We start from the raw sequence: 17,846 nt of genomic DNA on the forward strand, positions 1-17,846 counted from the left end.
TGCAGTGTCCGACCCGTCGTTTTTTTCCACACAGTGTCTTCTAAATAACCCGCTAAGCTACCTCCGCTATATCCTTAGAGCACACAGACCATCTTTAAGTAAGCGTACCGAGGTGATGCAAAGATATCGGGCGGTGAGGGTGAAAAAAAAAAACCAACCCAAAAAAAAAAAACGATAATCCGATATGAGCTTGCCTCCTCATGCGTGCGCTGGTCCCCAAGATGGAAGGCAAACTCCTCTACCTGCACCGGACCACATAAACGGGCTCAAGTGATACATCATGCCTATGGATGTGAGCAAAATGGATATCGCCTGCTATACAAAGGGTTTGGGATTTTTTATATTAGCTTCGTTTTGTTAGATTTGATTAGTTTTAGTATTAGTTTTTTTTTTTTTTTTTTTAGATATATGGGATATATTTGTTGAGTGCAAGATAAGAAAAAGTACTGTTTAATCAAGAAGACTACAATTCTCAAATGACTTTTTTCCCCCCTTTTATATATATATAAATACATTTTCGAATGAACACCAAAAGGACGTGTTTGCTATAATTGTAGCTAGTTTTGTGAAGATACAATGTAGCTTCAGTGAGCTTTTTTTTTTTTTTTTTAAATGTTTTTTCCCTTCGGCAGGGGATAAGCAAACACTTGTCAGGCTGCTGCTGTCATTTACATTCACCTCTGATTCATTCCCATGCGATGGTGTCAATTAAGGTTCACAATATGAGTTGATAGTGCGTGAAAATGCAGCTTAATATACTGTCTGGCTGTTTCGCCCAATAAACACCGGGTTTATTACGGTTAATTCATAAGCCCAATGAGTTTTTGGACTCGCGACGGCAAAAAAAAAAACAAAAAAACAAGTCACAACAATCTCCGGACTCCATCCGCGCGGACGTTTATAGCCCGTCGGAAAATACACACCAGATCGTTATTTCACAGTTAATTACAAATCTAATTAGAATATTCAAATGAAAGCCTTCCCCGGCTTTTCTTCTCCGAGTGAGGGAGAGCGGGTGAGTGGCGGCGTGATAACCTGTAATCGTGGGCGCCGCAAACACCTTTCCCTCCTTTGATGTCCCCTCGCTGACATCCCGGCAACAAAGCCGGCCAATTACAAATGAGCTAATTAACTAAACTGTTGATGGAGCATGAAGAGTTCATTCGCTCCGCTGCCGTGCACCGTGACAACAACTGAATGGCGGGCCTTTGTTGTGGAGGCGAGTGTGCGGCCGTGCGCGTTGCCATTAGCCTTTTGACGACTTCCTCCACAAGCCTATCAGGCGCTTCCACGCCGCCGGGGAGATTTGTTATGGATCACGACTGGCTGAGTCCAGGGCTGCTCGAGCTGAACCCTGTCAACGGGCTGTCGGCAAGGTCAACGTGGCGACGGTGAAACCCCGCTAGGTTCGCAGTTTGCCATTCGTGCCACTATTTTGATCGCAGATTTTTAAGCAATTTATAGAGTCAACGGTAGCGGGCGTGCATCTCTACAAAACTGGGAATCATTTTTGGATCTGTAAGATTATTCATTTTTCATTTTATTTAGAAACGAGCAAGTCGTCGTCGGTACGGCACATCGTTCTTCGCGGAGGATAAAGAACGCGTGAACGGGAATACTGCGCCAGCTCACTAAATAGAACTGTTAGCTTGTGGATACATGTATCGCTGTCCTAATCTTACTTGAAAAACTGTCCAAAGTCTTCGCAGATGCTCTCGCAGCCGGGCCACTTGCAGACGCCGTGGCCATACAAGGGATGGGAGCCGCCGTTTTCTTCATGCTGCGAACTGCAGAGAAGAGAGAGGAGAGGAAGCTATTATTTCGGGAGCAATCGCTATTCCAAATGAAACATACTAAATACTAAAGCTAAAAAACTAAAGTCAAATGAAGCATTTGGGAAAAATGACGAATAAAAACAAACAAACGGGCTCTAAAATCCGCCGAATTTCGTCAAAAAGTCACCAAGCAACAAATAGGGAGCACGATGAAAAAGGCAAACCATTAAGAACGGTGTTTACGAGCCCGCCGAGAAATCCCATCCTGTTCAAGATGACGGTTTAACCTTTGGGCCGGCCGCGCGCGCTCGTCAGGCTCACGCCGGCTTCTTTCACGGGGGCTTACCCCGCATCGATCGGCGGCCGCGTTGGTAAGCGGCGCCCCTGACAATACTCCTCGTTCGATCACGAGCAGGCGCCCCGGCGCACGCGGCCTTTTCTCCTCCGGCATCCCTTTTCCCGCCTTGCGGTGGCACGCCGGCGATAGCATCTACTGTAAACCAATTACGCAGCACTTCCGCCTCCGAGCGGCGCTAGCGTAAGGCCTCATTATCATATCGCCCAAGTAAATCCTTTGAATAATGCATGTCCCGATATGTGGAGAGTCAGTGTTGTGGTGCAGGGGTGCATTCATAAAACACGCCATCGCAAGGATAAACATCCTGGAAACGCCACTCAAGGCATCACGTATTCTGTTTACATGACAAGCAAGCAAGGAAGGTAATTTTCCAAAAGCGGCAGAAAGCGCTAAATACTTAATGTTATCTCGTCTCGTCTGCCGGGGAGGTTTGTTGTTGCGCGCGCCGGGCTGCATGTCTTCCTTTGCTCGCGTTTGATATCGGCGTGCGAGCTCGAGACGGCGCGCAAGTGCGCTCCTCGGGGAGAACAAGCCTCTTGTTTTGTGATCAACTTATGAAACAAATAAACAAAACGTCTTGTTTTCCCTGTAGTTAACAACGCCGCCTCTTTGAACGGGAACAAATGACGCCAGCGCGGGGTTGTGAAGGAAACGAGCCCGTGTTGTTATTTGTTTCATCTTGTATTCCTCTTTAAATTTTTTTTGTTTTTTTTCGAATTCACGCTGGCTACACGTTTACCTCTCCCGCTCCCGTTCCCGCTCGCGCTCTCGTCTGTGGTTGAGGACGGGGGACTGTCCGTTGGCCATGGAATGGTGCGAGATGGGCGGTGACGCTTTGGGGGGGTTGGAGGAGGAGGTAGTTGAGGACGAGTTGCTGCTGCTGCTGCTGCTGCTGCTGCTGCTGCTGCTGCTGTTGCTGCCGTTGTGGTTGTTGGTGGAGAGGTCCAGGCCGCCGGTGACGCCCGCGCCGGTGTTGTTGACGCCGCCGTGTTTGATGCCGTTGTCCTCCATGGCGTGGCCCCCGCCGCCGCCGCCGCCGCCTCCCCCGCCGCCGCCGCCACCTCCGGTCACGTCTTTCCACAACTGCTGGAGCTCTGCTGGGCTCAGGCCGGCTGGAGTGGGAGATGTCGGTAACAACAGTCAACACATTTTGGAACCGCATTATCATTAAAGCGGAAGTCAAGCCCAACATTTTCCTGACAAGAATATGTTCTAAGAAGACTCGCTAGTCAAAACATGGCATTCGGATTAATATTGCGTTTGTGGAATATGAGTTCCACAAATGCAAGGGGGCGGCCATTTTGTCGACTGAAAATTACATGACAGATGCTCAGGGCTCGGATAAGGACCGATCACGGCTCACCTGCTTAATGAAGCTGAGCCGTGATCGGTCGCGATTGGCCGATCATGATGAAACCAAATCAAACATAAATGTTATGTTGTCGAAAACAATTCATTTCTACTAGCAAGCAACGAATTAGCTAGGGGGAATCAATAAATACATTTCAGTGGGCCAATTTTAGGAAATGAAATGTCAAAATGAAGGCAGCAAATAGTACACTATGCAACATTCATCACCACTAAATTCCTTCTTCTATCTCCCTTCTGGCATTTGTCAAACAACAAACAAGAGGTGTTTATTTTGTCCTGGGGAAGAAAATGGAGGTTTACTCTCCCCCCTTGTCAGCAAAAGGAGGTGAAGAAGAAGAAGAAGGTGATGGAGTGCTGGGGAAACGACAAAGGGTAAATACGGAGCCAAAATGAGCTGTGGAAGGTTTAAACACGATCATGTGGCAAGTTAGCGACAAGGCGGCTGGCGGAGGAGCATACCAATGAGGGCAACGCAAACACACAGACGTACGGGCAAGATAACACAGGAGGGCCATACCGATGCATACCGATGAGAGGGACAAAGCCAGACAAACATTTGCACCTTCAACCTGCGGACAACGGACAGGAAGCGTGTCTGGTGCGCCGCGTGGTCTTACCTGGCGGGGGCAGAGTCTGCCCGGGCAGGGCGGCCTGGCCGGGGGCGGGCCCGGGCCCGGGCCCGGGCAGCGAGAGCAGGCCCTGCCGCTGCATGTTGAGCAGGTGCTGCTGCTGCTGGAGCTGCTGCATCTGCAGGAGCTGCTGCTGGAAGACCAGCTGCTGGGCGGCCAGCTGCTGCTGCTGCTGCTGCTGCTGCTGCTGCTATCGGGAAGAGGAAGGCGGGACGAATTGAAGGACTTGAGAACGACGCGCATTTATGAAACATGTCCCTTTAGCTTCGCTCACATTATGAACTGACCAACAAAAATGCTGTAAAGTCGAACACAATTGCGGCATGTAGCTTGAATAAGAAAAATATCTTAAACCATTAGCCCCCTATGTTTTTTTTTTTTTTGTGGGGGCAGTATGATTTTGTTTTTAACGTGAACGCCACGCGACACTTCATCTTCTGTATTTTTTATTGCGCTATTATGGTGTCCTCAAGCATCCCTGAAAGGCACCTTGAGAGTGAGAGTGACTTTCACTTTTAATATATTTCAGCCTTAAAGTTCAACGTAATACCGTCAGGTCCATAAATATTGGGACATAGACCCGAGCCTGATCTTATTTGGCTGTAAAAAAAACACGCCAATGGATTTGAAATGAAATGTCGGCATCAAAAGTAACTGGTCGCTTGCGACATTTCAGTATCATGATAAAAAGGTGATGCCTCCTCCTCCCATCCCATCCAACCTCCTCTGGAGAAATAAGGGAGCAATTTCTATTCCATACTCCGTGGCGGCAAAAAATAAAACAATTTACAAATCCAAACAGAAACAAAGCCGCCGGGAGGTCGCGCGCCGCTTCCTGTCGGGGCAACGTAATGGGCTGCTTGGAGAGACAAGGAAAGAGCGGCGCCGTGCGTGTTTTCTGAACAATTTGACCGGACTTGGACCAGGGGCCGTTAAGCTGGCTCCTTCTTCTGTGCTAGGCAGCTGATGAGACGCCGCGAGCTGCCGGTGTCGACCGGCTGCCTGTCAGAGGGATTCATGAGCGACACGCGGCGCAACTTCAGCGCCGATTTGCGTGTTCATGCGCGTGTGTCGAAACGCTTCACTAATGAGTCGCGCCCAGTCGCCTCTCGCTTTCTTTGCCATCAATTGTTGTTGTTGCTGGAAACACTTCATTAGCCGGGCAAGTCACAGCATCCTCTGCATTAAGTAGCTTGAATTGATGATTGGTGGAGGGCGTCTAATAGAAAAGCTGTGCAAAAAAAAAAAACAACAAGCCAAAAACAAAAAGTACCTCTTTCGCCTGTTTGCCAGGATGTTGCTGCTGGAGAAGCTGGAGATGAAGCTGCTCCTGCTGCTTCTTATAGAACTCCTGCAGGTGTTGCTGCGCGCAAACAAACACGCACACGTTAAGCCGGAGAGGCGCACGTCTCCAAATTTGCTTTCAAACAGCAACGTACAGGAAAGGTTTGAATTCATTTACGAGCCCTCGCATAAAATTTTCCTCCAAATATACGGCTCCCAGTTAGGCATTGATTATGCAAAAAAATGCTACACATTATCAGTAATGTTTTTGACAGCGTTTGGAATTTGCATCTGGCTCTGTCTAAACCAACACAATCTGCAATGTGGAAAACAGAACTTGTATTTGTTCCGACTAAATCAGTCACTTAAGTTGGACAAACTTCATGCGTGACAACAATGTCGGCGAGAGCGACAAAGCTGGCTAGCAGTAACAATTTGCGGAGCTGCTTTATGTATAACTTTAAGTTAAAATAGTTAAGACGGCAAAATGTAAAACAGTTCAGTTTTAGCAAACTATTTTTTTTTTTTTTGCGTAAAAGCAATGTAAGTTACATTGTTGAGTTTACTTTACCGAAGTCTATTTTTCGCGTTTGGACAAAGTATATTTTGACGTGCCAATGTGATCTTTCTCTTTAGTAGAACTCACCACCATATAGATACATCCGCATGATTAAATAGACAATTAAAAAAAAAATGAATGGGACACTCTGATTGATTGCGAACCCTTTCTCCTGTCGGATCAACACAAATCAACAGCATATTGCTCTCGTCCGGAACGAGTGTTTCCTGTTCATTATGAGCAAGTGACGCTTCTACGCGATGCAAGACGATGAGCAAAACTGCGCCAAGGCCGCTGGCGTATCTGGTATCGTACCAAAAATCGAATTGCCCCGATGAATAATTGAACATTTAAGTGGCCTTGAGTTTCCACGTCAGACGCAGTCGCAAAAAGTCGACCGCGCACAATGTGGCGTCCCGTAATAAAGCGGCAACAATCGTGATGAGTGACAATCTTAATTAACCAATTGTCCTTGCCTTAATCAAATCCACAAATGAGGCAAGCACTTCAACTCTGACACCGGCGCGCCCCTAAATGTGACGTCACGCGTCACCTACAGTATCACTCGGCAGCGTTTGGTGGCCGGCGGTCCCCGATGGGGGAATTGAACCGGCGACACCTGGGAGATGCTTAATTAGAGGCGACGTGGAACAAGCCAGGCAATTTCACATTCCTCTCGGTAATAAAAGCATGTCAAGGGCGTACGGAGCGACCGCTGGCTAGCACGCGCTGGGGCGGTAAAGTAAAGCGACACTTTGACGCGGTTTAGTGTTTGACAGTTTGAACAAACATAATAATAATAAAAAAGTCAATCAATCAATGCGAGAGACAGAAATACCTATGAGTATCAGATGCTGTGCTTGTGTGTGTTGCAACATCCACGCTCATTTTTGTTAGCCATTCTATGACGTTATGTTAGCACTAACCTGGTGTTCAAATATCCAATGTTTCATTCTCTTGTTTTTAGGCTTCATTTGTGTGTTAAACTAGCAGCTGTTTGAAGGTTCGTAATTAGCGTAATCCCGTCCGTCTAGTGCCTTTTACAATACACGCTAGCAATAAGCTAGCCGCCTTACGTTAGGCAAAATTAGACGCTTTAGTTGAACATTTTGGTGTTCAAATATACAATGTTCATTTCTCTTTAGATTTAGGCTTCATTTGCGCAGAGTGGGATGACACAAATGCAACATAAATGGTGTTTTTTTTTTTTTCCTTTTCATCAGCAAAAACGGGCCGCCGGCAACCCGGGGGACTTTCGCTGCATATTGGTGATTGTTTTCCGATATGCCTTGGATAGCTTCCGTCTGTTTTATTTCATTGCTACAATGACAAAAAAATAATGCTCTTCCGATCCTGATCCTGCATGGCGTCTTTTTACGAGGCGGATTCGGTCTGGAACGTGACAAACGGGGGTCGAGTGTAAACGGGCGCACCTGCTGCAGCATGACCGCCTGCTGCTGCTGGAGGAGGGCCTGAAGCTGCTGGGGGGAGAGCACCTGCTGCTGGAGGATCTGCTGCATCTGTTGTGGCGTGATCACCTGGGGACTCATCATGGCCACTGAGACTGGAACCTGCGACACGGCAGACCAAGGGGAAAAAGAGGCGTGAGGCCCAGCGCTTTTCGACAACGGCTATTTACGGACCGAGAGGAGATGCCGAAGGACAGGTGGGTGCTGCGCCTTTGTGTTGCTCTTCTTATTTTTCCTTCCTGGCCATTCCCGTTGGGACGAGTAAGTCATTTAAATAGACATGGACCTTAATTAGCGGGTCCCTTGAACTCCCCTACTTTAGCTTTTCCTATCAGTGAAGCTCAAGCGAAAGAGGCAGGAAGTGGATTAAAACTGCACCGCGGTGGCTCCCAGCTCAGTGTTGATTTTGCGCATTTAAAAAAAAAAAAAAAAAAAAAAAGACGTCAGTTGATGGATTCCGCTTGACTTCAACACATCACAAAATGAACTCCACTTGAAGGAGGTTTCGTGCTACAAACGCTTCCAGCAGCTTGTCAACAAAGGATTTTCACAAGCATTGCAATGCCAACACGTAGTCACGCCCAGGCGGACGCTAATTGCCGCGGTGTTTGTCGTCCGGGCGGCCACGACGGTAGCCGGCCGGCGCGCCGTGTCAAGGGGCCAATAAGACATCCCCGTCCTCATCGGCGGCTAATCAAGGCGCCTTGATTACTTTCCACGCATCCCCCCCGCCCCTCCCTTCCCGCTGGCTTCCTTGCTGGCTGTCAGGCCTTGACACGTCCTTGTTTAGCTCCTCTTCCCCTTCCCGGCCCAGGTTCTCCCCCCTCTTTGATTAGCTGAGACATTTGCATGGTCACTACACATTTTTCATTTTAGAAGTCATTATGCATTAGTGGCTCCTGATCGCCCGCCTTGACTAATCCTGATGAACTGAAAATCACAGCTGAAGGTCAACCGGCAGCCGGCCCCTGCTGCACATTCATATTCATATTCAAACAAATCCTGCCTCCATTGTTCATTAGGGTCTTAGCGAGAAGCGACTCCGCGGAAGGTGCGGGGGGGGGGGGGTTGTTGACATCGCTCCTCTCCTCTGGACGACCAGGAAACTCTTGCACAACAAGCTGAACAAAAGCCGTCCCAAAAGTTGCAAATCAAACAGCCGGCGTGGACTCATGCAAATGCCTTCAACGTTATTAACCCTTCAAGGTACGCTCGCGAGGTAAGTAATTACCCGGCAGTCGCCGCGGCTTCTGTCGGGCCGCCGCGACGGCGGCGGGGAAACAACATGAAAGACGCGCTCATTAAGACCATTAATTGGATGCCGGCTCGGAGATGTTTTGCCGCACAAAAGCAGACAAGGCTTAGGATTTAACATAAACGTATGCGCATGCATACATCAAGTGCAATTGCATTTAAATTCCTCACTGTACTTCAAAGTGCTTCGGTGTTGTCTAAGTGGGGAAATAAAGGCGTTCATGGTCAAATACCTATAAGATGAATAATGCAGTGGATTTATAAGAACGCCTTTTAAAAAAGGAACACGGGAAGCAGAAGGACAATGCAAAACTAAGACCGAGTCGGAGACACCTGCGAGTTACTCCGGAAAGAAACGAGGAGAGGAAAACAAAGGGCGAGCGAGAAGGCGGCGGCCCGGCGTCAAGTGCGGCACAATGCCGGTTCGCCGCATTTAACCGCGTGCTTTTCCGCTTGACGTATCGGAGGCTAGCGGATGAAAGCCGATAAGTAATTGCTCTCCTGGTTCGCATTCTTCACTGACAACCCATAAATTTAATTTTGCACACACGTTCATTTACATTTTCGAGTGTATGACATGATAATTGCGGGAATATAACACCTCCATTCGGCGAGATGCCGCACCGGGGCTTGATTGACGTGAGCGGCGAATTGAAAGGAACAGGGGGGACAATTGCTTCGCCCAGAAACGATTTGGCCACGCAGGGGTGAAATTAATGAGCATTTACTCGACGACGATGACGGCAGCGGCACAAACATCGGCACGCCGCACGAGAGGGGGCGCGGATGCCGATTGCAAAGTGCCTCTTTGGCGTCGTAATCCGCAAGGATGCATCGCCGCCCGTTTTGAAATCAGGCTTCGAGTTAGCACAAGGGTCCAACTGGTTGAGTAGGGAACGAAACCATCAGAATCTTTGGAGGCCGATGCCGAAAATTCATATAACAGATTCGTCTGCGGCTTAGTAAAAAAAAAAGAAAAAAAGGTAGAATGAATTTAAGGGAGCTTGAAAAACATTCGCGGGAAAGGATTGGACGCGTCTTGCAGCCCTAGCCCAATTCCCACAATGCGGTGAGGATAAATGGATTTTTAGGATGAACCCAGGCGATAGCCGGCGTATCCGAGTTCAACAATTAGCGCCACGTGTGGCAGGAAGCGCCGATTACACGTCGGCCATACACACGGGAGGTGCGGGATGGTTATCAAGGACAAGGGCTCGGTCCTGCGGTGTCGGACGGGCTGGGTTGCGCCACGCTGAGAAATGGAAGCCTTCTAGCTGGTAATTACTGCGGATCCTTGGCAGGGAGAGCCGCTGCTAATTAAGCCAAGAGCGAGTACATGTGCAAAAGAGGCAGAATGACAATGAAAAACTAGCCCGCGACCAGCAAGCCAGATTCCCCCGTCCCAGGAAGGGGCCGTCGGGGGGGGGGGGCAAAACTCAAGTCGACCCTCCTCGGTCGTGGACTTGTGACCTGGCGGCTCCCCTGAGCTGACACTCCTCATTTACTATCCAATTACTGCCAAACGCGGCAACACAATTATTGATGGGCGTGAGGGTGGGGGGGCGGCGTGCCCCGGCCGGCGTGCGACTCGGAAGTTCAAGTGTGCGCATGTTAAACGACGCGCCCGCTGGCCTCGTGGCGCATTGGCCTTAAAAGGCAGATCGATACCGTAGATTGTCAGGACTCGGGCTAAGTAGATTACGCAATGTTTTGCCCAAATCAATTTCCATACATGGGGAAGCTCCATTTATCACGACATAAAGAAGCATCATGTAAAAGCTTTGAATAAAAACGGCCCGAGGGGGCGCAGGTCCCCCTCATTGATTTATCTCGACATGCAGATGGACATCGATTAGGCCTTTTGAAGGTGCGCCGACCCGGCTTGTTTGCGACGCTATCAGCGCAAATAGCGCCGGCTTTATCGCTCAAGTGCCGCGCTCCGGCTGCCGACGGATGGCGCCCCGCGGGCTTTTGGGGGAAAGATGCTGAAGTCGAGAAGATGCTGAAATAGAGTGCGGCGGGTGGAGGCGGGGGGGGCGGGCGCGCGGGGGGGGGGGGAGTACGGATGGCTCTGATGTTGCAGGTAAGACGGCCTTCCACTGGATCAGCCTCTTCATCAGTGACACACAGTAAATTACAAGTGCTTCAAGCAGCTCACTGAATTACAGTTCATCACTTGGAAGGGCTTCCAACAATCCCCCCCCCCAACCGCCACGCCCCCCCCCCCCCGCACACACCCGTCACCGGCGGGGCCCAGGCGTATCAGATCTGGCGGTTAGGATCCAATTAACACCCTGGCCAGAATCATCTGATTGCCTGTGTAAGTGCCGGTATAACTCGTTTATTGCGGCCATGTATCTTCTGTCACAAGGTAAATTTGTTGCCGCTACATCAAAGGTCTGAGAGACTTCTTTTTCGCCCCCCCCCCCCCCCCCCCCGCCCCCCCGCACCACTTTTCCTCCCTCTCTCCAAACTCGGCTATACAGCGCCTTGGGGTTGCATTTCAACTCCTTTTGCATCACAATGATGAACCTGCTCTGTCCTCGCAATTTACCAAGCTTGTCCTGTAGGTACAAAAAAGGAAGGAGGAGGTGTGTGCGGGGTGGGGGGCGGATCTTGTTTTCGAGTTATAAAAGCAGTTGTGTTTGACTTCAAATGTGCTGACGCTTCCCCCCTCTCGTCCCCGCTCTTAGAGTCAACACGAGTTTTGCTCATGAATACATCATATCTCTTCTGCATGGCCCTTAGCTGTGATCACTATTTTCAGACGCAACCAGGGGCTATTCATACATGTAAATGTGAGATAACAGCTTTTTTTGGGGGGTGGGGGTGGGGGGGGCTTGCATGCTGATGTCAGCTAACCTGCTCTCATCAACACTTTTTATTTTTTTAATGACGTGTGAAAGCTAGAGAGGAAGACCTCAAAGCAGGTTTTACTGGGCTACAAATGGGGGTCGTTTGACATCCCAAAATTCAACCAACAGATGTTCCGGCGTTATTTTTGTCCACTTCGGGTCGCCGCCCTAAACGATGATGAAAAATCATCCAGGTACGATTTATTTGCGTTGACGATTTAACGTACGGTTATTTTTATTGTGCATCGTTTTTTTTTTTTTTTTAAACAAACTCAAGCAATAAATTGAGCTAGCCTTGCCCCCCGCCGCCTCCCCCCAAGGATAAAAGTCTGGCTCCGCCTCTGCCTGGCGAGAGCGAAAGCGGTCCCGGGTGTGTTTCGTGCCTCGTGAGGACGCATTATGCGCACGCCGACCAAACTGTCGCCGGCCTGCGTAATCCTCCCCGCCTCTGGTTGTCGGCGTTTCTTTATTTGCGCTTCAAATGTCAGTGTACGGACGCCGATGTGAGTCGAAGAAGAAGAAGGAGGAGAGCGGGGCGTCGAAAGCGGCGCGGCGGCGGCGGATTTACCGGGAGAAATAGGTGTTTATTGAGCGCTCCCGTGGGCTTACTGTGTAATAATAGACCTGTCACATTACGCAAATGTGCAGAAGCCTTTGCGTGTTTGTATGTGTGTTTGTGCCTTGTTTCTTTGTGCGCCTTCATCAACTCCTGCGAGCGAGCGAGCGGATAGAATTAGTCAGGCGAGAGCGACTTTAGCCACTAATACGGGTAATTAAAACTGCAAGCCGAGGCACTTAGATGCTTGTGTAGTAAATAATTTACATGCCGTGATCTATGGATCATTTCCTTCTCTTAAATACCCAAGATTGGCGGAAGGCGGCAGAGGATTTCTCGGTAAAGCGGGATGTCATGGTAGCATTAATCCTTTCCCCACTCTCTGCTGTGTTAATCATACACGGGGATCAACGCGCGTGCGAGAAAACACGTTGCCGTTGGGAAAGAAAAAGCTAATAAAATATTGCACTGTCGAACACGGCCTCGTATAATCCCTGTATATGAAGCATTTTCATTGGCAACAGGTAGAGCAGAAGCTTTTTTGAAAAATGATCTAATTGCGATTTCCCCCCCCCCCCCTCAATAATGCGATTACCGTCTAATAGGAGATTTGTTTTGCAAGGTATTATTCCCATTTTTTTTTTTTTAAAGAAATACAAGCAATAAATCAATCTGTATTACAAAAAGCAATTATGCAAAAGCAAATGAAACACAAATTCACATGACAGGAGTTTGTTTATCTACTTCAATTGGAGTAGTGAACTACTCCACTCACTAGAGCGACTATACCAAATTTAACCTAACAAGAGAGTCCGTAAATCATCGATCCGATGACAACGATGGTGCAAACAAATGTGCGGCTTTATCACGTCAACTTTTCCCATTTCATGAAACGATGAAACTTAGCCAGACACTATAGGTACAACGATGAATCGATAACTAATCAAGTACAGCATTGATTAATTTGATTAATTAATTAATTGTTTCCAAAGCTTGCATTTAGCCTCTGAAAAGTCAACCTTCCGTTTCTGTAGTCCTACATGAAAGCAAACTGATTAGCTTTGCTTTTTCAAAATGTGCAAACATCTGCTTATACTTTGGAAAATAACGGTTGACCTGTTTGCCGATTATCAGACAAGTTATGGACGAAAGCAGGAAATGCATCGTAAAGATGTACATTTGTGCATTTCCTACACGGTCAATTTGAAATGATGTCCTGTGTTGGAATAGAGGGCTGGAATTTCAAAAATTGTTCATCCGATTTATGGAGTAATTGCCTAAGCAATCGAGAGATTTTGAATTCAATAAATTGTTCATGCCTCATAGTAAATAAGTGGATGAACAGGCATTATTTTGGGCCGAAAAAATAACTCCCTGCTGCCGCTTTCAACTGACATTTCCACAGTAAAAGCCTTACCGATACAAAATGTCACTTGGAATGAGTCTTCTAGAACGTTCTTCTCGAGACTTTTTAGAGGCGGGAGGTGGAGATGTTAATAAAAGCCGGATCAACAGTTGGATTAGCGATGGGGCAGGACAAGCCCGGCGATTCATATTGATTCTTATCGCCGACACCGGGCAAAGGATGGAGTAAGCAAATGTAAATATTCAATATTTACCTTCTTGGGCTGTTATTAGAGGCTGGGACACGGGCCGACTGTTATCATGCGCCCACCATGCTCCCTTTCGATATCGTCTCCCCCGCTACATGCGTGTGTATTTGTAGACCAGGATCCCACTTGTAGCAATGCATTCAAGGAAGAAGCCGCACAATAAGTTCCGCTGCAACAATAACGACATCTGTTTCCAAATAATAACGTGATATCATTCGCACCCCTGACGTGCAGAACTTGGCCGAGCGAATCTTTTCGTAATCACGCAAGCGGGGCGCGACGCCAATCGAAGGTGTTGCCATCGCAAGACTGTGAGGAAAAAAAAATCGTCCAGCGAGGTACACGCCAATTAAAATTAGCAGTCTGCAAGCTCCGTGTAGTGCCTTAAGCATCAGCAACTGGTATCGGCACCTTTCCCGATTCACTCCGATTTGCCATCAATCACCTGCGCGATGTTGTGCACATGCCAACGCCGAGCTTACTGCAAAACAGCGCTTCTGCGATTCTGCGAAACACATCCGAGGGATCGCGTGGGCCAAATCAAACACACGTGCGGAAGGGACGGAATCTTTTGGGGTAGGGGTGGGGTGGGCTTAAGGAGATTCGACGGGGAGCTGCTTTACCTGCAGTGGACGCTGCTTGTCCTGGCTCTTTGGAGATTTCAGGCCACAGCCCGGCTGCTGCAAGAGCAATTGCCTCGCCGCTTGTAAGGCCTGCCGGGAAAGACAAAAAGAACGTGTGAAAAGGGAATGGCGCAAAGCAAAAACGAAAAAAAAGACGTAGGGCTGACAATTTTCGGACCATTCGCAAAGACAAATAACGTTTGTCTGGAGGACCTCTGAAGAGGAGGATATGGGGGCGGTGGCTTGAAAAAAAAAACCCCCCAAAAAAACAAGGCGGCATCAGTGGAATTGACCCGTCTAGTGTGTGCTCGACTGAAATGCCCACTTGGCTCTCTGCGCGTTTGCGGCGCATTTGCATATTCATAACGGCAACTTGAAGTCGAGCGAGCATCGTGTGAAGTGTCCCCCGGGAGCTGTAATTAAAGTTGACAAAAATCAACATCGGATGCCGAATGAATTAACGGGCAGGCCGGGCTTGAAAGCAAGGCGCCACTCAGTGGAGATGCCAGTTTTACAGCTGTTTGGATGAGGTGGGAATGGACCTTTGCTGAAATTGTCATCGGCGCATTTGGCTTTTTTTTAAAAATCTTTTTTTTTTCTTGAATTTCATTTCCGGAGCCACCAATCCCACGCCGTAGACACGCTAGCAGCTAGGCTCGCAGCTTCCCTTCCGTTCTTCAAGAGCAGACGGATGAAAGCGAATGGCGCTGCTGCTCTACATTGCCGCATGCCATCTACTCCGCCCGGCCCATGAGCACGTGTGTGTGTGTGTGTGTGTTGGGGGGGGGGGCGACAACTTCACAGCTTGCGAGGACACGATGGGAAAACTTCTTTGCGGAATATACGCGGCTGCGTGCCGGTATCCATGAACAACGGCTGCATGTGACGCGTCTCCGCCAGCAGGTGGGAACCATGTTTGAACAAGTACATTGGGACTCCCGAGCAAACGCGACGGAGGAGAAAGACAAAAAAAAAAAAAAAAAAGAGATTGAGAAGGCATGAAGACAAAAAAAAAAAAAAAAGTTGCCATGCCCCTCTAGGGAATGTCGCCACCATGATCAATGATGGAAGGACAGAGTTGAGGAGCCAGACTCGAGGTAAACAAACACTCGAGCGGGGAACCGGGTCCTAAATGCATTGATCCGTCTCCTTGCCAGGAGGGGCCCAGTGGCCAACCGCTTCATATGCAGATGTGGGCGCGTGCGTGTGATGTGGAACCATCCCGTTGCAAGCCCCCTCCCCTCCAAATACAAAAAAAATTCACGTACAGTTGGCTTGAATACAAAACACTTTTTTTTTTTTCCAGATCGATACCAGTCATTATACTGATTGGATACGGGCATTCAGACCAAATATTCACCGATTCTGACGACTCACCGTACCGACTAGCGATACCTTGAAGAGTTGATGCGTATTTCAATTCACTTCATAACAGATGATTGAGGAAAAAGGTGAGCCAAACCCTAACCCAGTTTCGCGCCAACAGGCTGACCGTGACGTTGAGGTGGCCATTTTGTGACGTCATGTCACTCCCGCCGGAGATTCCGACAGTACAAGTCACCATTTTGTGTCACCCCCGCAGAGAGAAAAAAAATTCACACGAGAGCGCCAAATGTAGAGAGAGAAGTCATCAAAAGTTGGCTGAAGAGCAGCGGAAGTCGACAAACAACGCCGCGCGGTGCATACCTGCCGTCTATTTAAACCGGGTTGCTACGCACAAAAAAAAAAAAAAAAAAAAAAAAGCTTGACATCCGCGCTCTATTAATGCACACTTTGTATAAACAGCACAATGTGACACATTCTTGAGAATGAGAACGTGAGCTAGACAGAGAGAGAGGGGAGGGAGGCGGGGTGGCGGGGGGGTGGTGGGGGGGGGTGCCGCTGTATAAATAACAAAGCACTCAGAGGCATATTTGATGTTGATACCTATCACTGAGGTTGTGAAAAGAGGGGGAAAAAATAAATAAGAGGAGGGAAAATAACAGGGCGACCGAGACCGTGACACGGGGATCCTAATGAAAATAAGATTGGGCCCAAATGGAACTGCTGTAATTGGTTTCAGATAGTGAGGTCGGGAGAAAGGCGATACGGGGCGAGTATTATGCGGGGGGGGGGGGGGAAAAAAAAAGGAGACGGAGAAACAAGAATGTTTACACAGGCATTCCTGGGCTACATTAATAGGCATGCACAGATCACCGGAGAGGCAAAAACACAGAAGTGAAGAGGAGACTGACAGAGTGGGGACGGGGAAGCTGTGGGGCGGGGGGGGGGGGGGGTTAAAAAAAAAAAAAAAGAAAAATAATACATCATCCCTCCATTCTCTGAGTTTGGACTCCATTGAGAGCAAGCTAATAAGGCAGAGCGATCACAATGCACCTTTGTAAAGGAGCATGCAAAGACCTCCGACAAGCATGAAGCACGTTCGCCGAGCAGGCAGCACCGGGCCCGGAAAGCAGCACAAATCTCCAGATTGCTTTGCTTATTGTGTGCGGCGGATCGGCGACGGCGTGCGCGAGCGCGGAGCTGTTGGTCCGCCTGTGTACACAAGGAATAAGCTAAGAATGTCACTCTTTTCAAATCCACCTGGAGACCCGCGCCTTACGCGGCGGCCTGCGACATCCCGAATTGGATACGGCCGAAGGGCTGCCGCATTGTGTTTGGACAGCGCGGATCACTTCCCGCCCGGCGACGATGTGCTTGGATATTGGAACGGGCCCGCCGCGGAAAAGCTGCCGTCCACACGGCGACGGAGGCCCTCAGGCGCCGCGGGGCAGAGGTTCCGCGGGCGGGCGGGCGGGCGCGACTCGTCTTTGGTGGGGGGGAAGTAAGGAACAGAAACAGAAAACAAGGCGCTAAGTTGAACAAACAAACCGGGCTGATTGAACCAGGGCTGCCATAATATATATACGTATCGATACGCCCCTCCGCGGGCGTGCGTTCCCTCGCCGTGGGTGGCTTCTGGCCCCCATTTGAAACCGCCGCGGTCGTGGCGTTGGTCCACATGCATATGAAAAGATGCCAGCAACTGGCAAAATAAACACATCATCCGTCTACGGGTAATAGCCCTCACGATTGCACTTGGAGTCCTCAACTTGCCCCCCCCCCCCCCCCCCCCCCCCTCACCTCCCCCTTATATCCACACATCACCTTATTCATTTCTTCCTCTCATCTCCTCTGCCACTCTGGGCCGCTGCTTGTTTATTGATTCTCTAGATTAAGAATTCCTTGGGTGGAGGATTGTGACACACAAGCGTCAAATTATTTTGGGGCTGTGCTTATTTGCCTTTGCCTTGCATCTATTTGGCCTGCGTCTGTAGACAATTATGCCTACCCAGGCCCCAGACTCAGGTGCTAATAATGAAGGACAAATAGAATCATATGTGTAAACTTCCCCCACTGATGAAAATTTATATTAACTTTCTGCCACAGTAAACAGAGCCGCATAGCTACACCCTCCCCGGGAGGATTGACAAGATGAATTTGCTCGCTCCGAACACCGG

General features: G+C 49.0%; 1 protein-coding gene across 5 annotated transcripts in view; it reads right to left on the minus strand.

Annotated features, from left to right (window-relative positions):
- Positions 1-17,846, minus strand: part of foxp2 (forkhead box P2) — a 78,375-nt gene that overhangs the window by 18,548 nt on the left and 41,981 nt on the right. For all 5 annotated transcript variants that reach the window (XM_086022618.1, XM_086022617.1, XM_086022620.1 and 2 more), the window contains 6 exons: positions 14,347-14,436; positions 7,410-7,547; positions 5,407-5,496; positions 4,122-4,323; positions 2,873-3,245; positions 1,683-1,787 (listed from right to left, as the gene is read on the minus strand). In XM_086022618.1, the coding sequence (XP_085878744.1) occupies positions 1,683-1,787; positions 2,873-3,245; positions 4,122-4,323; positions 5,407-5,496; positions 7,410-7,529 (890 nt within the window). In that variant the 5' untranslated portion in view covers positions 7,530-7,547; positions 14,347-14,436. The remainder of the gene's footprint in view (positions 1-1,682; positions 1,788-2,872; positions 3,246-4,121; positions 4,324-5,406; positions 5,497-7,409; positions 7,548-14,346; positions 14,437-17,846) is intronic.

The sequence above is a fragment of the Filicampus tigris genome, chromosome 22 (genome assembly GCF_054856515.1).
Source record: "Filicampus tigris isolate MCC_2025a chromosome 22, RoL_Ftig_1.0, whole genome shotgun sequence".
Classification (NCBI taxonomy): Eukaryota; Metazoa; Chordata; class Actinopteri; order Syngnathiformes; family Syngnathidae; genus Filicampus; species Filicampus tigris.